This window comes from Salarias fasciatus, chromosome 1 (assembly GCF_902148845.1).
Source record: "Salarias fasciatus chromosome 1, fSalaFa1.1, whole genome shotgun sequence".
NCBI classification, from domain to species: domain Eukaryota; kingdom Metazoa; phylum Chordata; class Actinopteri; order Blenniiformes; family Blenniidae; genus Salarias; species Salarias fasciatus.
In genome coordinates, this window is record NC_043745.1 from 21,074,112 (window position 1) to 21,092,015 (window position 17,904).

A 17,904-nucleotide genomic window follows, 5' to 3' on the forward strand; every position below is an offset into this window, starting at 1 on the left:
ACACTTTTCTTCCATTTTGTTTCCACACACATTTAGCGTAAATGTTTTAAAAAAAGAAGCAGAGATTCAAAAAGAAACTAAAATAACACCAGCACAGAAAAGCCAATGAAGTTGGTTGTTTGTATTTTTTAATTCAGTTTCTATTAATATGATGTTTTAACATGTATATTTTTTTGTGATCAGAGCCTCATCTAACATCCATTATCGATGGATCCTTCATGGGAATCATCGACCGGCTGAAATAGTTTCAGACTGTTCGATGAAGCAATGGACTGTTTCTTACATTAAGCGAATTTGTTTCTGTTTGCGTCTCTCCAGCACATGTGCTCACTTGAGAGCGAATTAGAAAGCCAGATGGGAGAGTTTCATGTGAAGATGAAGGGTGAGTCACCGTCTGCGTTCATGTGACTTCCCAATCGCTCGTCTCACCGTCGATCCACTTCTCTTTTTTTTTTTCTCTCTGGTCCGTTTTAGGCCTCGCCGGATTTGCACGGTTGTGCGCGGGCGACCAGTATGAGGTGAGACACACAAACACACAGCCGCCTCTCTGTTCGACCCCGGGTGTGTTTGCCTCATGGTGATGGGCGTCTTCGACCCCGTCAGGTCCTGATGCGCTACGGCCGGCAGCGCTGGAGGCTCAGAGGTCGCGTGGAGGTCAGCAACAAGCAGATATGGGACAGTGAGGAGTACATCTTCCTGCCTCTGGTTGCAGAGCTGCTGTCAATAAAGGTAACAGCGCAGCTCTTAAACCATCCAAGTCCTCACAGAAGGTCAAAACTGTTGAAAGTGTTTCTCATTTGTGGTGCAACACTCGACATTTTGCTACGTTTGAAGATGTGTATCCTAAAAACACATCGCTATTGAACTGTTTTTTAAATCCACAGTTCGTTACTTTGTGTTCCTGTGTTTTTTTCTCCTCCTTCAGTAATAAAGGTATTATTCAATTCACTACTTAATTGTAATCCTTCAGGGTGTTGCAGGAACAGCAGTGATGAATGAATGAAACTTTTAGGGAGTTTTTTTTTTATTTATTTATTTTTACCTGTCCCGTCCAGCATGGCAGCAGCAGAATGGAGGTCTGGCTGCTGTTCTGTGCCCGACAGATTTGCTCTTCCAAGACCAGCTTTTAAGTATTAGGGAGTATTTGTTGCTGTGTTTAAATGTAAGCATTCTGCTTTCATGCTGGAGTAGAAATACCTGAAAATATGTACAATATATACAAATAGTATCATTGTTATTATTGGACCATTGGAGCTGAGAGACGTGCTTCTCGGCGTATCTCTGAATCTAAATACTGGTCACTTTTTACCGAGTGTCTGGTTTCTGCCGCTCCGCATCCCATTGAGCTTCGCTCTGGTGTGTTGTCAAGGTGACGGAGCTGAAGAGCCTGGCCAATCACGTGGTGGTTGGCAGCGTGTCGTGTGAAATGCTCGATCTGTTCTGCCCGCTGCCCCAGACGCTCGCCGTAGACATCAACGACCTCGGGACGGTGAAGCTGAACCTGGAGGTCACCTGGAGGTACCAAAACTTCAACAGAAAACCCTTTGGCCGCTTTGTTTTCACCTCGTTGGTCTTCAGCTCTGTCTGCCGCTCCGTCTGTCTTCTTTCAGTCCGTTTGACAAGGATGACCAGACCTCCTCCACCAGCACGGTTTCCAAGCGGCTGCTGTCCAATCAGAGCCCCCCCGACACTCCTTCCATGCGAGAGCAGGTGTTCTATGTGAGTCCCGCCCTCACTCCTCCCCTGCCCCGCCCCCGCCTCACACTCCATGTCAAACATTTGTCTCATAAATCAGCCAATTTTTCATTCCTGCTGAATTACACTGATATCTCTGCAGTTCATTTGCTCTCTGTCTCACTGATCGCCATCATTACTGTCATTTTACCGGCTTGTTCTATTTCAGCTGCTCCCCGGCTGCTGTGTCTGTAGTGGTAGCACTGACGTGTGCGAGGATTTTCACCGGGCGCTGTGTGTCAGGACTTGTGGTTGTGGGAGTGGCGTGCCTGATGCCCGGAGGTTGAATGATAGCGGTAGCGGCGTGCGTGACGCCGGCGGCAGCATGTTTGAGCGCAGCTGTGGTCCTTGTAGCTGTTTGATAGTGGTTGAGTAGTGCTCCAATATGTGCCTCCTCTTCCTCACCCCGATGAAGAGCGTGCCTCGCGGCGGGACCCGGCAGAGTCGCCTGCTGGCGGAGGCGATCCACAGCGCGGTGGGGGGCCGGGCGGCGACCGTACGCTGCGAGTTCGGCCGCACGACTGGACAGTTGACCGCAGTACAGCCGGTGTGTTGCGACGTAGCTGTAGTAGTAGTTTAGCAACGATCAATGATCACATGATCAAAACCCTAAATCATATATTAACATGGTAAGCTTTTTTTTTTCTTGTAAAAACAGTGATTTCTGTGAATTTGATCGTCACCAGAGGAGAGACAATCACACACAATCAACAGTCAGACGTGTTCTGTCTCGTCCGCATTTAAAAACAACACAGTAAAGCTAAATGAGGTTCAGATGCTACAGTGGGGACATTTCTGAGTTTCAGTTCACTTTACATTTATGCTGTAATGCCATCATTAAGCCTTTTATATCACCAATATCTTCTGTTATCATGACACGACACGCCCCGTCTGGAAAATTCAAACATCACTGGCAGATCATGATTCGGGGAACCTGGGAAGTAAAAGCTGAGAGCCGAGCAGAGTTCTGATAACTGATGTGAAATAATAACTGTGAATAATTCATGAAGTTTGTTATGAGATGCTGTTAACACTCAGACCGGGTTGGTTTACATTGTGGACGTTTTTCTGTCAGGCCTCTTAAAAGCAAAGATCATATTTGATCCTCCGTTAATTATTTATTGTGTGAAACAATTAATGTAAAAAAAAAAAAAGCTGGAAGAACACTTACCATTACTCATGAATGAAAATGATGCGGAATGATTACAAAAAAATGAGACTTATAAGTGAGAAAGACAAAAGAATAAAAGTAAAATAAGTATTAAAACTAAGCAAAATGAATAAACAGTAAATGTAATCTGAGAGTTTGAGATACAGGGAACAAAGTACAGAGTCGTCTCTGTGTGGAGTGTTTACCTGTCAAAACAACGTTTACTTTGACTCTTCAGATAAAGAACCTCGCTGCCGAACAGCCCGTCACATTTTCTTGACTCCAGTCGAGACCAGATTTTCAGTTTCAGCGGCCAGAAATCCGTCAGCTGCGCTTCACATCTGATTTTACTGTTTGAGTCATTCACGACTCAAAGGGTGTTTTTTTTTTTTGTAACCCGTTGGCACCAAATCAGTGTGATGTGGGATTAGTCACCAAGTAAAAACACACAGACTGGAACTCAGCTCCGCGTCCTCGTCTGCCCTCCATTCAGTTTGAAGATCGATACATTTATCAATCAGCTGTGTGATAACTTCACGTTGTGGTCGTTTCCCCTGCCTCCTGCTCACCTGCCGCCTCTGCTCTCGTCTCAGTCTCTGCTGAAGCGCCAGGGGGAGATGGAGAACGGGACGGTGTGGTCCAACTCCTCCGAGTCGTCGGACGACTCGTCCAGCCCGGCGCTGGCCCACCACGCCCAGAGGCTGACGGCCTCCAGCATGCTGCAGACCACTCTCACCGCCCAGCTCTCGTCCACGCCGCACAAGTCCAGCGCCTCCACGCCCTCGCTCTCGTCCAATCAGGAGGAGGACGAGGCGGACGGCGGCGAGGTCTTCCCCGCCGCGGACGCGGTGCCCAACGGCCACCCGCGGACGCTGTGCTCCCTCGGCCTCATCGGGGAGAGCAGCCCGGACTGTACGGCCGCCGACGGGGTGTGTGTGCGGTCGGAGGAGCTGAGCTGCTCCTGCCCCGACGTCTGCGCCGCGCCGCCCGGGTCGTCGCGGGAGGAGGGAGGAGTCTCCGCGGAGGAGGAGGAGGCGACGGAGGACTCGACGGCTCCGACCGAAGCGACGTCAAAGGACGGCGCCGCCGAATCGGCGGAGGAACCGCAAACGGAGCAGAGTCGGCCCGACCAGGAGGCGGCGCGAGCGGAGGACGCTCCAGCGGTGAGCGTCAGAATCACACCGTCACACCACTTCGTCAAGTCTGACGATTAAACCGCCATGTTTGAACTCCTCACTCCGTTTCCTCCCTCAGGCTCCTTTTCCCACTTCTATCAGCTTCAATCAGGAGGTGGAGACGGCGCTCGAAAGCTTCGACTTCCTCAACTGCGCCGACTCGGATGAAGAGGATGAAGATGAGGACGAGGAGAAGGAGCCACAGCAGCCGCAAGAGGACGAAGGGGAAAAGGAGGAGCAGGATGTAAAAGAACAGGAGGACCAAAACCCAGCAGAGGAAGAGAAACCAGAGGAAACGGAGACAGAGAAACCAGAGGAAAGAGTGAAAACAGAGAAAACAGAGGAGGAAGAAAAGGCGATGGAGATCCTCTACTCTGGAGGAAGGTCAGTGGGAGCAGGACTGCTTTACTGAAGGCTTCAGGGAGCTACTGCTAAATGGTGAAAGAGCCACATGTGGCCTCAGAGCCGCAGGTTGCAGATTTCTGAACGATACAAACAAGCAGCAGTGTCCAAACAAGTAGAAGAAATCAAGTGTGGAGATCGCTGAGTGGAAAATATCACATGGGGAAGTCAGCCAGAGTGATTCAGTACGGCCGTGTTTATTCTTAGCCTGATGTACTGTGGAAGCTGCCACTGAGTCATTTAGTGAGTGAGTTCTCCTTTAACGTGCACGCACAATTGAGAAAAGTTGGAACAGTTCATTATTTCAACACTCAGAACGCATGAATTTGCATTTCGTGCATTTGTTAAAAAGAAAGAAATGAAGCTACTTTTACATCGAGTTTATCACTATATGCAACCGACAGTGAACTAGAACTCTGTGTTTGTTTGTTTGTTTTTAAAGGATCTTGAAGTGCTAAACACAGATTTCCCTGAATGTAGTCTGACTAGGTTCTTCCTCTTCATGTAAACCCCGGTCAGGGATCTGGGTGGGGGGGGGGCACATCACTCCCAGGACCACTTCTTCTTTATGCTGAACGTTGTGTTGATTGTGTGTTTGGAGATTTTATTTCAACGTGTCGATGCCTTCCTGCTAATATTACATGAGGGATAAGTGGCATTAAATGACACCAGCCGAAAGTTTAAGCAGAATATCTGTATCTGATGAAATGGTTGAGTTTCGGGAGTGAATGAAGGGAAACTGATGGAATAACTGAAGTGCGGATCCCATCAGTCTGCTGTCTGTCTGACTCTGCAGTGACGAGGAGGTGGAGGAGGTGGACGGTCTGGAGATCCTGATGGAGGCTCCTGAAGGCTTTAGAAACTCAGATGAGGATTGTTTCTGTGAGTCACAGGTAACCCAACGCCTGCTGAAGCAGAAGTGCTGCCGTTTTGACTTCAGCAAGACGTGTGGGTTAACATGTATTTCTGGTGAAGGAGTCAAGCGTGGCAGACCTGCAGGATCTGGGTCAGTTGGAAATCCCCGCTGCCGAGGAAGAGGAGGCCGAGGAAGAGGAGCGGAGCGAGGCGAAGAAGGGAGACGAAGAACGCGGTGAGAGCAGTTCATCAGGAAACAGAGGCGGCGGTTGTTCGTGCGAGCGCGGGTTCAGTTTTCCCTGGTTTTCCTCTTTCAGGAGCGGGAGCGTCACAGGACCAGGAGGACTGTCCCTCCACTCCCACCCACTTGGCCACGACTGTCTTCTGACGACACGGCGGGACCATCTCTCCCCGTCCCGACGTACCGGTGCCATCTCGCCCCCGTCTCGCTCACACGCCGCGGGGACCGGAGGCCTTGAGGACGTTTCACCCGCCGCTCAGACAAACAGGCTCTCCTGCTAACGGTGGAGTTTGTGCACATTTTTGCCTTCTTCCGACCAGGATCCACAAACTCCGAGGAGTTTCCCCGCATCCCGGTCATGACTGGAAATCCTCCCGCGCACACACTCCTCCCTCCGATCACGCCGAAACACACCGCCGTCGCGTCGCCTGGGTTACAGTGGGGACAAAGTTTTATGTTTACACTTCTGGGAGCTGCTCCTGTCATGTGAACGCTGGCTGTCCAGGACATGCCGGGAGCAGATGAAAGGGGCCTTGTTTCAGCCGCGTTGCAGTGCTTTTTTTTAAGTGATCTAATCATTTTCACATGGTTTTTATAAGTTCAAGTCTTTTTTTTCCCCAAAAAAAATCTCTGGAGAAGCTTACAATCATTTACCAAGTTGCATTACAAGTTTTTCCCCAGCTGTATCAGTATTTGTGGACGTGACAGACTGCAGAGGTCAATATTTTCAGTGTTAAGTGAGTGTACGGCCCACGGCGCTCTCATCGACAGAGGGAAAGATTTCATGAGCATGTGATGTTTGTCTGAGGGCATGAAGTCGTTTCCAAACCAGGAATGCACCCAGAGACGTGAGAGGATTTTTATTTTTATTTTTTATTTGAAATTTGAAGCATCTGAGATGTTTCAGGAGAATATTCAGAGACACACATGGAGACCACAAGTTGCATTTAACTGTTAAAAGCTGTCGGAACACGTGTTTTATGATAACTTGAAGGATTGGAGTGTTGAGTTTTGTCGCAGAGCTCATTTTGGTCCAGTTTTTTTTTTTTTTTTTACATAACAATCTGCAGTGTGGAAATATATTTAAGCTTGCATGTGTAGCTGCCTCACATTGCCAGCATGTCTGTGTAAAAAGAAAAAGAAAAAGAGAAGCTCAACTGCTCAGTTCTAAGTGTGTAAGCTAGGCTCCACTCCAAAAGAAGCCATCTGGTCTGTGACTGTGTCCAAACGCTGCCTCGTGGGGGCGCTATAGTCTCACGGCGTCGTGCTTTACATGTTTCTTCAACAGCCTCTTCATTCAGAAAGTGCCTCAAGTGACAGAGATGTAAGGTTTTAAATGCCACGACAGAAGAGATCAGGCTAAAGATAACAGTGTTTATTTTCTGAATTACTTCGAGAGTGTGCACAATAAGAGATATTTACTGTTTCATATAAAGGATTGTATATGTCTGGAAATGTTCAAATGTTTATGTTCAGAAATGTTCAGACTTTATAAAGGTTTCTTTAAAATCAGTGCGCCGGTTGTGTTGAATGAGTGTCCCGTAAATATCTTCCAGATTAGAACTATTTATTGTTCCGGACTCAACCTGATGAGAATCACCGAAGCGCTGATGAACGATGAATACTGGAGAATCAAAGAATGCTGCAGGACTGCCTGGAGATCAAAATATAAACCTTTTAATTAGGTTGATGCACAATCTTGTGGTGGGGTGCACAGAGATGAGAAGAAAAACCTAAAATAACAGGTTAGTTTGTCAGTGCAGCTCACAACCTTATTAAAATCGATTCAACACAGCAAACAGTTGAAATGGCAAAAACCAAACAGTCAAACAACGCATGAAACACAGTGAACCTAAAAACTCCATCACCCACAGTCTGTGTCTGAGAAACCGTGACCCTTTGCACCATTCATAATGTGAACAGATCAACCAGTGTGAGAACAGCAAAATGTTTGAATCTGAAATGTCAGTTAAAGCCAGTTAATGTGATACAAACACTAAACTCTGCCCCAGTCAATATTCAGTGCATTAAAACAAGTTAAAACACAACATGATAAAAACAGATATAAAAAAAAAAAGTGTTCTTTCGTTGAGGCTTCCTGAAAAAGAAAAGAAAATCATTTTTTTAAAAGAACTTAAAAGCATATCATACACAGGTAGCACAGATGATTTAAACAGTTTCTCCTCTTTCTCACAGTTTTAATTTAGTCCTTTGCATTTGTTTTTTTCTGTCCTCAGTGTTGAATTACTGAAATATTTATCACAATGATGCAAAAATTCAACCACACCACAGAAATTATATGGATTATACTATATCTTACTTTATCGGTCCTTTCACATTTCACTCAAGTTTTTCATGACAAGACAACATGATAAATGCCACAAACTAGGTGTTTCGGTGATATGTGATTTCATTTCATGCCTTAATTAAGAGCCACGAAAGGCTTTTTAACAAAGAGCTGCTCCAGTCGCTCACCGGTCAGAATCCTTCGGTGTAAAACCAGAACCTGAGGGTGGCGCCGGGCAGCAGGTCTGGAGTGCCGAGTCCTCACCTAAAGAGCGAGCGGCTCTTCCACCGACCCGCCGAGCAGCAGCAGAGCGTCGCTGAGTCCAGACTTCAGCGCTGAGTAGTTGGGCTGCTCGGCGTAGTGCAGGGCCATCACAGAGGTCAGGTAACTTTGAAACGCAGCTGCACGACAACGAAGAAGCACATGAACACACACGACTCACCGCACAGCTATTGGAGGTGATGGGAGAAACATTCGCACTCACTCGAAACTTTGTTCTTCCCAAAACAGAGATGTAACAGAGCAGGAACGTCACCCAAGAACCTGCAGATAGATACAGAATTAAATAATAACAACCAGGGCCGTTTCTAGCTTCATGGGGGCCCTAGGCAAGATGTTGGTTGGGGGCCCCTATTTTGTCAGACTGTAATGAAGAAATTTCTAACCCTTTAGATGATCTCCTAAGCCTAGACTACAGTTAAAATCAAAAAATCAAATGTCTTAAGAGTTGAGCCACTCAGGTAAGTTAAACCAATAAAACTATAATACAATGAAAACCATCCTCTACGTGTCAATAAATAAAACTGATTGAGAATTTATTTAAAAAAAAGTTTACTTTAAATAAGAAAACATAACAAATCAACATGTATTTTAAAGTTCAACAATCAAAACAAACCACCGCTTAAAATAATACTTAACACTACAGTCTCACACTCAGCACAACAGCTAATAACACACTATTCACAATAACAGTCACAGTGTATTGCGTTCAAAATGTCTGCTTCCTGGCTTTCTGCCATCTTCTTTTCTGACGAACGTAAAAACAGAACTGATCTGAAATGGCCCTCTGCCTACTATATCAGTTCTGAATGAATCAGAGAAAACTGACGGCCACTGGCAGGTCAGCTGGATCACAAACAGACAGCTGACCATCTAAATGTGCAGCTGATGCTTCCTGGGCAGAAAGAGGTTCTAAGGTAAGTGATTGTTCTGGAGCTTTCTGGACAGAAGGAGGTTCAGAGGCTCGTGATGGCCCTGGAGCTTCCTGGTCAGGATGTTCAGACGATCTCTCAGGCTCGATGTCTGGAGCTTCAAAATATTTTAGAATTGCTCCTGCAAAGACAAAGCTCATTAGGTTATCAAGCAAAAAATAGATCCTGAGTACATATTGTATTTTATTATTACAGTGTTGTTGCAGTAATACAGAAAATTAAAATTAATCAGTTTTTATATTAAACATTGTGATGTACAGTGTCCCTTTAAAGTTTGTAGGGGAGAGTGGGGTAAGTAGTGCCAATTTTTACTTAAAGTGCCTTTTACACAAGGGGATAACAGGAATGCCTGCAACTAAAATATGTTCATACAGTTTAGGATGTTGTGCATCCCTGGGAGCAATCACTTTGGATCTTAAATAAACTGTGTGAGAAATATAGCTTTGGAAAAAAAAGTGGTTTTGTGGCACAACTTACCCCAAGTGCGGGGTAAATTGTGCCATTAGTCAGAATACACTGAGGTAAATTGTGCCACTGATAACTGAAGTAAAAAAGATAATTTTAATATAAATAAAAATTTAGTGTTTTGTAATGTTTTTTGTATTTTTCATATGGACCAACTGTGTCTGAAATAAAGTTTATATAAAAATGATAATGCTAGATAAAAACAAGACAAATTCAATACAAAAGTACTTGTTTAATGCTTATTTAAAGTTTTAACATAATCAAAGGCCAATATGCTTCAACAAGGCCCAGTGCCACATCAACACCTGCTAAGAACAAACTAAAAAATCAAAAATGAGCACCTGACTGCATCTGAATATCTTCACAGATTCGACCTACTGGACGTTCCACTTGTCAGTGCTGCAGTGGAATATGAACTTGCGCTCCCTTCTGGCTCTATCACCACGCTTTTATGGTGTGGGAAATTTTTTAAGCACATCACCTCGAGGGATGACTCCTTCATCATTCTCTCTAAATGTGAAGATGGACTTTCCATCAACAGGCCTCATAACTTTGCTTCAGAAACTTTGAAAAGTTGGAGCCCTGTCTGTCTTCCTTTTGTATCTGCGTGACATGATGGATTCTGATCTGAAATTAAGAATGACTCATAGTTTTAGTGATCAAATGGAAGAATAAGATGTACAATAACAATAAAATACAAAAAAGTAATATATAGTAAATAATCATAAGTTAGGTTAAGTTGTGCCACTGGCACAACTTCCCCCAGGTCCTTTGGCACAAATTACCCCAGGCCCACCATTTTGAAAAAAATCCATCCCCCAGCTGTTCTGAGCTGGCATCATGTTAACTGTATAGACTCATGAAGTAGCTTACGAAAGCAATAAAACATGTGTGAAATGTTTTCAAAGTTTTCTATAATTGTTCAAACACAGCAATCAAAAAACCTTAACCATGGAAATTTTACTTTGGAGGTCAAAAAAAATGTTTTTTGAACTTAAATGTGCTTACCTCTCCAGCCATGTGTCTCCTTTTTTGCAAGATGAGCGGAATGGATGCCTCTTCAAAAATATGTGGTCACATGACCAAAAACTATGGTTTTCTAAATAATAGGGGTGGCACTACTTGCCCCTTGGCACAAATTACCCCGCTCTCCCCTACCCAGTTACAAAGTTACCACTTTTAAGTTTTCTGCATTAGTTTAGTTCACCAATTGTACTAAATTAATAAAACTAAGACAAATGAATCACTGCCATAACAGTCTAAAATAAGAATAAAACACCATGCCTAATATGTATACATCACTTAAGACACACATTACTTGTATTTGTTTTTATTGGTTTAATATTGTTTTATTTATTTTTTTTGTTTTAAATTATGTAGTTATTTTTATTCATATACTTGAAGTTTTTTTGGAACGCACTTTGGTCACTGTATGTAAAGGGCTCTATTAAATAAATGCTGATTGATTGAGCGATTAAAAAACAAACCTTTGAAATAGTTCTTTAAATTAAAAACAAAAAAAGTGGCACCGTTTTAATTAGAGCCCAATACAATACACACTAAACTTAGTAAATTAATTCTAACTAATCATAAAATAAAGTGTAAAATATGTGAGAGACAACTTCCACTGAACAATGACAGAGCAGACGTCTACAACAACATGTCCTCGCTCCTTATAATCTGAATAAACGGGTCTACGGTCTGGATGACTTACCTTTATCCTTTGAACTTTTTTCTTCCTCAGTCTTCTTTTTCTTCCGTTTTTCCGCGCCGCTGGGATAATTTCTTTTTGATGCCATTATGGTTTGTTTTGTTAATGACTGGTAGCTGTCTATCATTCCCATCGCACCTGTCGGTGGGCCGCTACATGACGTCACTTGCTGTGTGACAGAGCGGTCCAGCAAACAAATGCCACAAAAGCACCAGCCACAGCTTATCATTGCAGTTTATTTCATTTATATCCAATCCGATGTTTATGTTTAAGCATGTAAGAGGTGTAATAAACACAAGAGCTAGCTACAGATAAAAACAGGACATTTCAATTAGCCTCAGAAGAGGTTGAACATGCAGCTTTGGGGCCCCCTGGTGGCTTGGGGGCCCTAGGCATTCGCCTAGTTGGCCTATAGGAAGAAACGGCCCTGATAACAACATGGCACGTCTATAAAACACTGATTGCATTGTATGACTGAAGTTCAGGCGGCTGACGGTGCTGCCTCTCTGCCTCAGAGGTGACGAGACGCTCGGCCTTACCGCTGCTTCTGGGTGGCGACCTGCTCCGGCTCAGTGAGCTCGGCCCACGGCAGCACGCCGGTGTGCCAGTGCAGCATGCAGTATCCCAACGACTGCAGGTCACTGCGGCGAGACGGACCTGAAACACGGTCAGGATATTTAATATGTTTCTTTTATTGGCGTTAAAAAACACTCAGGTTTCCAAGAGATAATCCAATCAGTGATGTGCAGATTGACGCTGAAGCTGGAGCATTATTTAATTCTTTTCCTCACACTGTAGGCTTTTTTTTTTTTTTTTTTTTAATAAAATACTGATTTTATATCAGTATGTACCAGCTACAGGTTCAGGTATTACTGATCAAGACAAGATCAGAGGTAATGCACAACACCAGCTCTGTGTTTAACAGGTGGTGTGTGGGCTGATGGTGAATGGGGGGAAACAAACGTGGTCAATTTGGTTCACATAGAAGCCACGACAAAGTGACGTTCGCCTCAGGGACGCCGGCGTTGGCATTTGACAGGCTCACCTAGTCCTTTATGAGCGTCCAGGCTGATGAACTCGATGGCGCCCTCGTGTGGCATGCGGCTGTGTTCACGGTACTCCACATGCTGCCCTCCTGGACAGTAGCGGAAGGCATGGCAGTAGCCCACAAGGTAGACCTGAACACACACACACAGACACAGACACAGACACAGACACAGACACAGACACAGACACAGACACAGACACACAGACACAGACACAGACACAGACACACAGACACACAGACACACAGACACACAGACACACAGACACACACAGACACACACAGACACACACAGACACAGACACAGACACACACACACACACACACACACACACACACACACACACACACATACACACACACACACACACACACACACATACACAGTCAGTTTGACACACACTGCTGTAGCAGACGCTGTGTGAGTCTTCCTCACCTGGGATTTCTGTCCTGGCTTAATGTAGACGTTTTCAGCATTAATATCAGTATGGACGTACTCGTTTGAGTGTAGATACTCCAGCGCATCTAACTGTAACAAAATAAGACAAAAAAAAATTTCCTAAAGTTTGAAAAGGACCAGCATTTCACCTGTGGGCTGGGTTAATAGTAATTCAAGTGGACATGAGAGAACTGACTATTCTACAGGCGAGCTGCAGGACGACTTTCTCAGACAGGAGCTTGTTTTCTTCCTCAATGATTGACTGCAGAGACTGACCCATGCTGGGGAAAATCAGAAACCTTAAAGCAAAGAAAGACAGCGTCTCAGAGTCAGTGTGAAAGGCTGCAATTTAACGAGAGTGTTCGCAAAGAAAAACGTCACACCTGTAAGAGTCTGCATGGCGGCCGAAGCCGACACAGGAGGGAATCCCCAGAAAGTCCATCTTGTTTTGTTTGATCCATTTCTCCACTGTAGAGGCACGATCAGAAGCAGTGCACATTGTTACACTCAGGACAAGCCAGCATTGCCATTAAAAAGTGAGAGAATAAAGATGTGGCTCAATTAGTTGACCTTGACCTTCCTCTGAGCGTAATATGAAATCGAGGAGATATTTTTTCTGGTTCCAGCGACCAGGTCTCGTCTCCAAGTGCTGCTGTGCTTCAGACCTTCAGAGGTTTAAAGACTGACTTCTTTCTTTAACCATCAGGATTCTCAATGCCAATTCCATTTTATCAAAAAGTTCAAACCTCTCTGTATCTTTATTCTCAGGGCGAGCACTGTCTACCACAGGACTCGGAATATATTTACAAAAGGAACCATTTCCAATAAATATATATGCGCCTCTTTGAAATCTTGTCCGTGTGCTCCAGACCTGTGTGTGAGTCCAGACACACAGACTGCAGACTCCAGGAGGACGCAGCATAAGAAGAGGACACACTTTCAAAGAATACCTCTCACCTGATGCAGGTTTGGCTGCTCTCTGCAGGAAGTTCTGCTCATTGAAGACTCTCCCATCATTTGCTCCCTGACAGAAACAAACACATGGCAGATGTTATTCTAGTTATTGTGAGTTTTTAGCTGTATATGGAAAAGCCAAAGAAGTGAAGGTGTATTTGTTAGAAGACATACAGAAAACAGACAGATGGTAAAGCATGTTGATACCAAATCATTGGCACCTGCAGGATAAAAACTTACCAGTTTGAGAACGTGATTGGATTCTTTGGCATTGGGATGTGACACTGAAAAAGACCATTTGTGTTCATATTTGCGTTAAACATTAAACTAGTTTACAATGACATGAGGTTTCTTGCTGAAAATAACTGATGATTCATTTAATGGACTAAACTAATCTTCACATTTTGTTAGAAAACTTATTGTTTCCAGAAAAATGAGATCCGGTTTGACGGATTCTAGAAAGTAACTGAGTCCAAACAATGTAAACGTGTTGTGAAGTAATCTCTTGAGTCTCACCTTCGTATATGAGCTCCGTCCAGCTCTGACTGAGCAGTTTCATCAGCTTCCACTTCTTTCCTGTTGTGTCTGTCACTTCTTCACCTTCCTGCAGCTTCTCCACGGCGGATGCACGTTTCACCTTCTTGGCTTTGCTTTTTCCTGTTGTTGTAGAGTCACATACATAACAGATATTTAATATAGGAGTGAAAACGAAGATTGAGGGTCAAACCGAGGAAAACAAACTTTCTCATAAGTTGAACAAAGGAATTAATTCACAGACGGAGGAGGATGGGTGAACGCAGGAGCTCACCTTTCAAAGGAGACATGAGTTTCAGAGGTGGAGGAGGAGTGGAGACGTTCACAGAGGAGCCGTCAACCTCTGACGCTTCAGACGGTCTTTTTCCTTCTGGAGTGGAGAGTTTGGATTTTCTCCTGACTGCACAAAGACCCAGCAGAGATCATGCTGAGTTAAAGACAGCTGTTCTGGGAGATGCTGCAGTTTTCAGAAAGCGCTGTTTCAATGCAACGATCACACGGTCGCAGCTCACCGGGTCGAAGCGATTTTTTGGCGGGAGAGGGTGACGACTGCATGGCTGGCTCCACCTCTGGGTCGACTTTAAAGGTGACTGTGTGCTGTTCTGAAGAGGAAACGTTTGGTACAACACCACGACCTGCTGGCACAAACCACAGGTTTGAACCATTACTGCTGTTTTCACCATATCACTAATTTTTATTAATCTAAATTAATGATCTATGGCCATGAAAGCTCCCCAGCATGTCGTTGAGTTCGGCTGTAATCTAATAATGTGTAAAAATGTGAAATTAAAACTTAATCACACTATTGTGTCTCATGACAAAACCACAGTCAACAGTTTTCCTGTATGAATGAATATACCTTGAGTTTTGTCATCCTTGAGAGGATGAGCTGACGACTCTACAGATGGAATTGCATCTGGGATGTTAGGATTTGCTTCACTGTTGAAGCGAAGAGATTTTCGGGTCTTTCGTAGTGGGGGACGTGTTGAAGCTGAGGTTGAAAGCAACACAGGCATGAAAGGTAGTACAAGTGTCAAGATCTCCGCACAAACAGTTTTCAAACAACTCAGATATTTACCCTGAATGTGGGTTGGCTCTGTGCTTTGCACAGGACTCATTCTGAGTACAGATGCTGACACGGCGGCGGCCAGAGGCTCCGGTTCATCAGCGGCACAGGGAAGCTTCTCGCCACATGACGGACAAAATTTGAAGTCTGGCTGCAACTTTACCCCACACTGAGGGCAGAAGTGGAAAGGCATCCTGCAAGAATGGAAATACATTATTATACATCTATCCTCACCCGTTTTTATTCAGCATCATCATATAGTATTTGTATTTTATTTATATCTCCAAAAGAAATGTGTTGCTTTGTCTCGTTTTATCTGAATCCTTCATGACTACCAGTGCAGACTCAGAACACATTCAGTTCACCAACCAGGAAAGATTCAAACAGGAAAAAAATATCACTGAAAAAACTGAACCATAAACTTGTTTTGCTTTAGAATGAGCCATCTACTGAAGATACACATCAAGACAGCCACGTACGTCTTTTTCCTCTTAAATGAAACTTTAAGTGTTTTATGGCTCTTATCTAAGTCCAGCAGAGCATTATGTCACTAACTATGGGATGGCTTTGTGCCAGTCCAAATAGGACACATGACAATGCTTTTGAAGCACTTTGAGGTGCATCATTTTTTTGTTCGATATGTGAATAAATATGAATAAAAAATGGGAGCAGCATATACAGAAGCATATTGATTTCCACACTACATCTCTTCTCCTCGGTAGATGAAGTAACACTACCCAGCTGCTCGAAGCGCCATTAGCTTGCAGCCATCGACTAAAGCAATACTCTAAAGTTACAAACTGTACTGAACCTAAAGATTAAGAGCATATCAATATAACGCCGCTTTGATGTGTCTGTCGCCTTCAGCTGAGAATTAAAGACAAAACTAAATGTTTTCTATTTCATGTAAAGAAACTGCAAAGAAATACAGCGAAGCAATTTACCACATAAACATCCCCTCATAGTGAACTTAAAGCTCTGGGTGACTAAATATGACGACGGCACTGAAATGTATAAGAATTTTATAGAAATAGTGATTAAGACAGATTAAAAGTGTGTGAAATGAGTCTCGCTACCTTCCGGCTCTCCCAGACTCTTCTTCTCGATACAAGCTGTGCTGCAGCTGCCGCTGCGCTGCTGCCCCCTGCTGGAGATCAGTGGCTACTGCAGAGCGCCACTCTTCTACTTCTTCTTCTTCTTCTTCTTCTTCTTCTTCTTCTTCTTCTTCTTCTTCTTCTTCTTCTTCTTCTTCTTCTTCTTCTTCTTCTTCTTCTTCTTCTTCTTCTTCTTCTTCTTCTTCTTCTTCTTCTTCTTCTTCTTCTTCTTCTTCTTCTTCTTCTTCTTCTTCTTCTTCTTCTTCTTCTTCTTCTTCTTCTTCTTCTTCTTCTAATGATTTCCGGCAGGCTGTACGCTGATTTAGCGCAATGCTGCCCCTTCAGGTTAAGTAGTAAACATCAGTTCACACTTTAGACTCTGGAGTAGAGGTTGGTGGCTCGCAAAAACTTAATCACAGCATTGTCAATCAAGCAAGAATTGCTACCAGCAGAAAATAACGACTTAAAAGAAAAGACTGTCATTCCAAATTGAGATAGTTCTGTATATAAAACCCGCCTCTCCACACTGTAACACACACAAGAAAATAATACATGGATAATGGTTTCAGCTTCCCCACACTGACACAAGCCACTCTGATGCTTTCCTAATACATTTAAATAGGCAGCAAGCCCACAATGCCCCAGTCTTATGCGAGTAATTTTTACTTGACTAGTTCTGTTGTCCATCAGTGGCCTACAATTTTTGACTCCGGGCTGACAGCTAAAATATACTCTACCTTTAGTTTCCTTATCCCACTTTGTTTGCCATTGTTTGTCTATTTCATTTTTAAAAAGAGAGATGCACTCCAGCTTCCCAAGGCCCATTTCATATTCCACCTCACTATGAAGAAGAGAGTCTTTAGCAAGATTATCCGCAGTTTCATTTCCATATATACCTGAATGGCCAAGGATCCACACAAAAATTACCGCACAGCCAGACTGTTCAATTCTACGCAAGCAACTCAAAATTTCAAGGATTATATCAGAGCGCTCTCCTGAAATTCCACCAGCTATAGAATGAATTGCAGCTGAAGAGTCAGAAAAAATGTACGATAGCTCAGGTTTATTCCACTCAATCCAATCCAAGACCCACCAGATTGCCAACAGTTCAGTAGAAAAAACAGACACGTTATTAGATACTCGCATATTTTTCCTAATCTCCTTATTCATTATGTAAACTCCAAAGCCAGCTTTTCCTGAGGTTGGATCCTTGGACCCATCTGTAAAAATAAAATACCCTGAGTCACTCCTTGAAATAAATTCATTCACTTGTTGGCAAACTCTTTCCTTATTCTGACCCAACAAGAGCGCCACTCACCCACATACACTGATAAAAAACTGAAAACTCTAACATGAATTTTTTTAATTATGAAAAAAAAAAAAACATGTATGACAATATACGTGTACTTGGTGTAAAATGTATGTAAATGATCTGCTTTATCAGAAATGTATTGCATACTATAATTAGAGAGTATGCAAAGTAGGCCCAGGCTCAGGAGTGGATCTACCGGTCTCTTACATACTTCCACCCACAAATCTAT

General features: G+C 43.7%; 2 protein-coding genes across 6 annotated transcripts in view; one reads left to right on the top strand and one right to left on the bottom strand.

The window, feature by feature from the left end:
- Positions 1 to 6,708, top strand: part of LOC115384248 (rho family-interacting cell polarization regulator 1-like) — a 28,517-nt gene extending 21,809 nt beyond the window's left edge. For both annotated transcript variants that reach the window (XM_030087308.1, XM_030086845.1), the window contains 10 exons: positions 319 to 382; positions 475 to 518; positions 604 to 729; positions 1,370 to 1,518; positions 1,611 to 1,719; positions 3,478 to 4,047; positions 4,139 to 4,443; positions 5,258 to 5,354; positions 5,437 to 5,551; positions 5,634 to 6,708. In XM_030087308.1, coding sequence (XP_029943168.1) covers positions 319 to 382; positions 475 to 518; positions 604 to 729; positions 1,370 to 1,518; positions 1,611 to 1,719; positions 3,478 to 4,047; positions 4,139 to 4,443; positions 5,258 to 5,354; positions 5,437 to 5,551; positions 5,634 to 5,704 — 1,650 coding nt within the window. In that variant the 3' untranslated portion in view covers positions 5,705 to 6,708. The remainder of the gene's footprint in view (positions 1 to 318; positions 383 to 474; positions 519 to 603; positions 730 to 1,369; positions 1,519 to 1,610; positions 1,720 to 3,477; positions 4,048 to 4,138; positions 4,444 to 5,257; positions 5,355 to 5,436; positions 5,552 to 5,633) is intronic.
- vrk3 (VRK serine/threonine kinase 3) lies at positions 6,441 to 16,537 on the bottom strand. 4 transcript variants are annotated; one of them, XM_030088147.1, is made up of 16 exons: positions 16,346 to 16,537; positions 15,282 to 15,463; positions 15,063 to 15,194; positions 14,716 to 14,841; positions 14,478 to 14,603; positions 14,186 to 14,326; positions 13,910 to 13,953; positions 13,673 to 13,739; positions 13,099 to 13,183; positions 12,912 to 13,014; positions 12,713 to 12,805; positions 12,277 to 12,409; positions 11,771 to 11,888; positions 8,329 to 8,387; positions 8,033 to 8,245; positions 6,441 to 7,655 (listed from the first exon to the last, which is right to left on the bottom strand). In XM_030088147.1, the coding sequence occupies exons 2-15, from the start codon at positions 15,460 to 15,462 to the stop codon at positions 8,109 to 8,111; spliced, it is 1,545 nt and encodes a 514-aa protein (XP_029944007.1). In that variant the 5' UTR covers position 15,463; positions 16,346 to 16,537; the 3' UTR covers positions 6,441 to 7,655; positions 8,033 to 8,108. The 4 variants fall into 4 exon arrangements, with proteins under 4 accessions (XP_029944007.1, XP_029943940.1, XP_029943860.1 ...); XM_030088080.1 differs by lacking the exon at positions 16,346 to 16,537 and adding an exon at positions 16,214 to 16,239 and having other exon boundaries at positions 14,716 to 14,838; XM_030088000.1 differs by lacking the exon at positions 16,346 to 16,537 and adding an exon at positions 16,214 to 16,239 and having other exon boundaries at positions 8,109 to 8,245.
- Between the last annotated feature and the right edge of the window lie 1,367 nt (positions 16,538 to 17,904).

What these genes read in the sequence shown, in the direction of transcription:
- vrk3 (XM_030088000.1), bottom strand. An exon ending in AGAGCCAACCCACATTCAGG is followed by an intron (nt 15,195 to 15,281) that starts GTAAATATCTGA and finishes TTTCAACCTCAG; the next exon opens with CTTCAACACGTCCCCCACTA. An exon ending in GTCGCCACCCAGAAGCAGCG is followed by an intron (nt 8,388 to 11,770) that starts GTAAGGCCGAGC and finishes ATCTATCTGCAG; the next exon opens with GTTCTTGGGTGACGTTCCTG.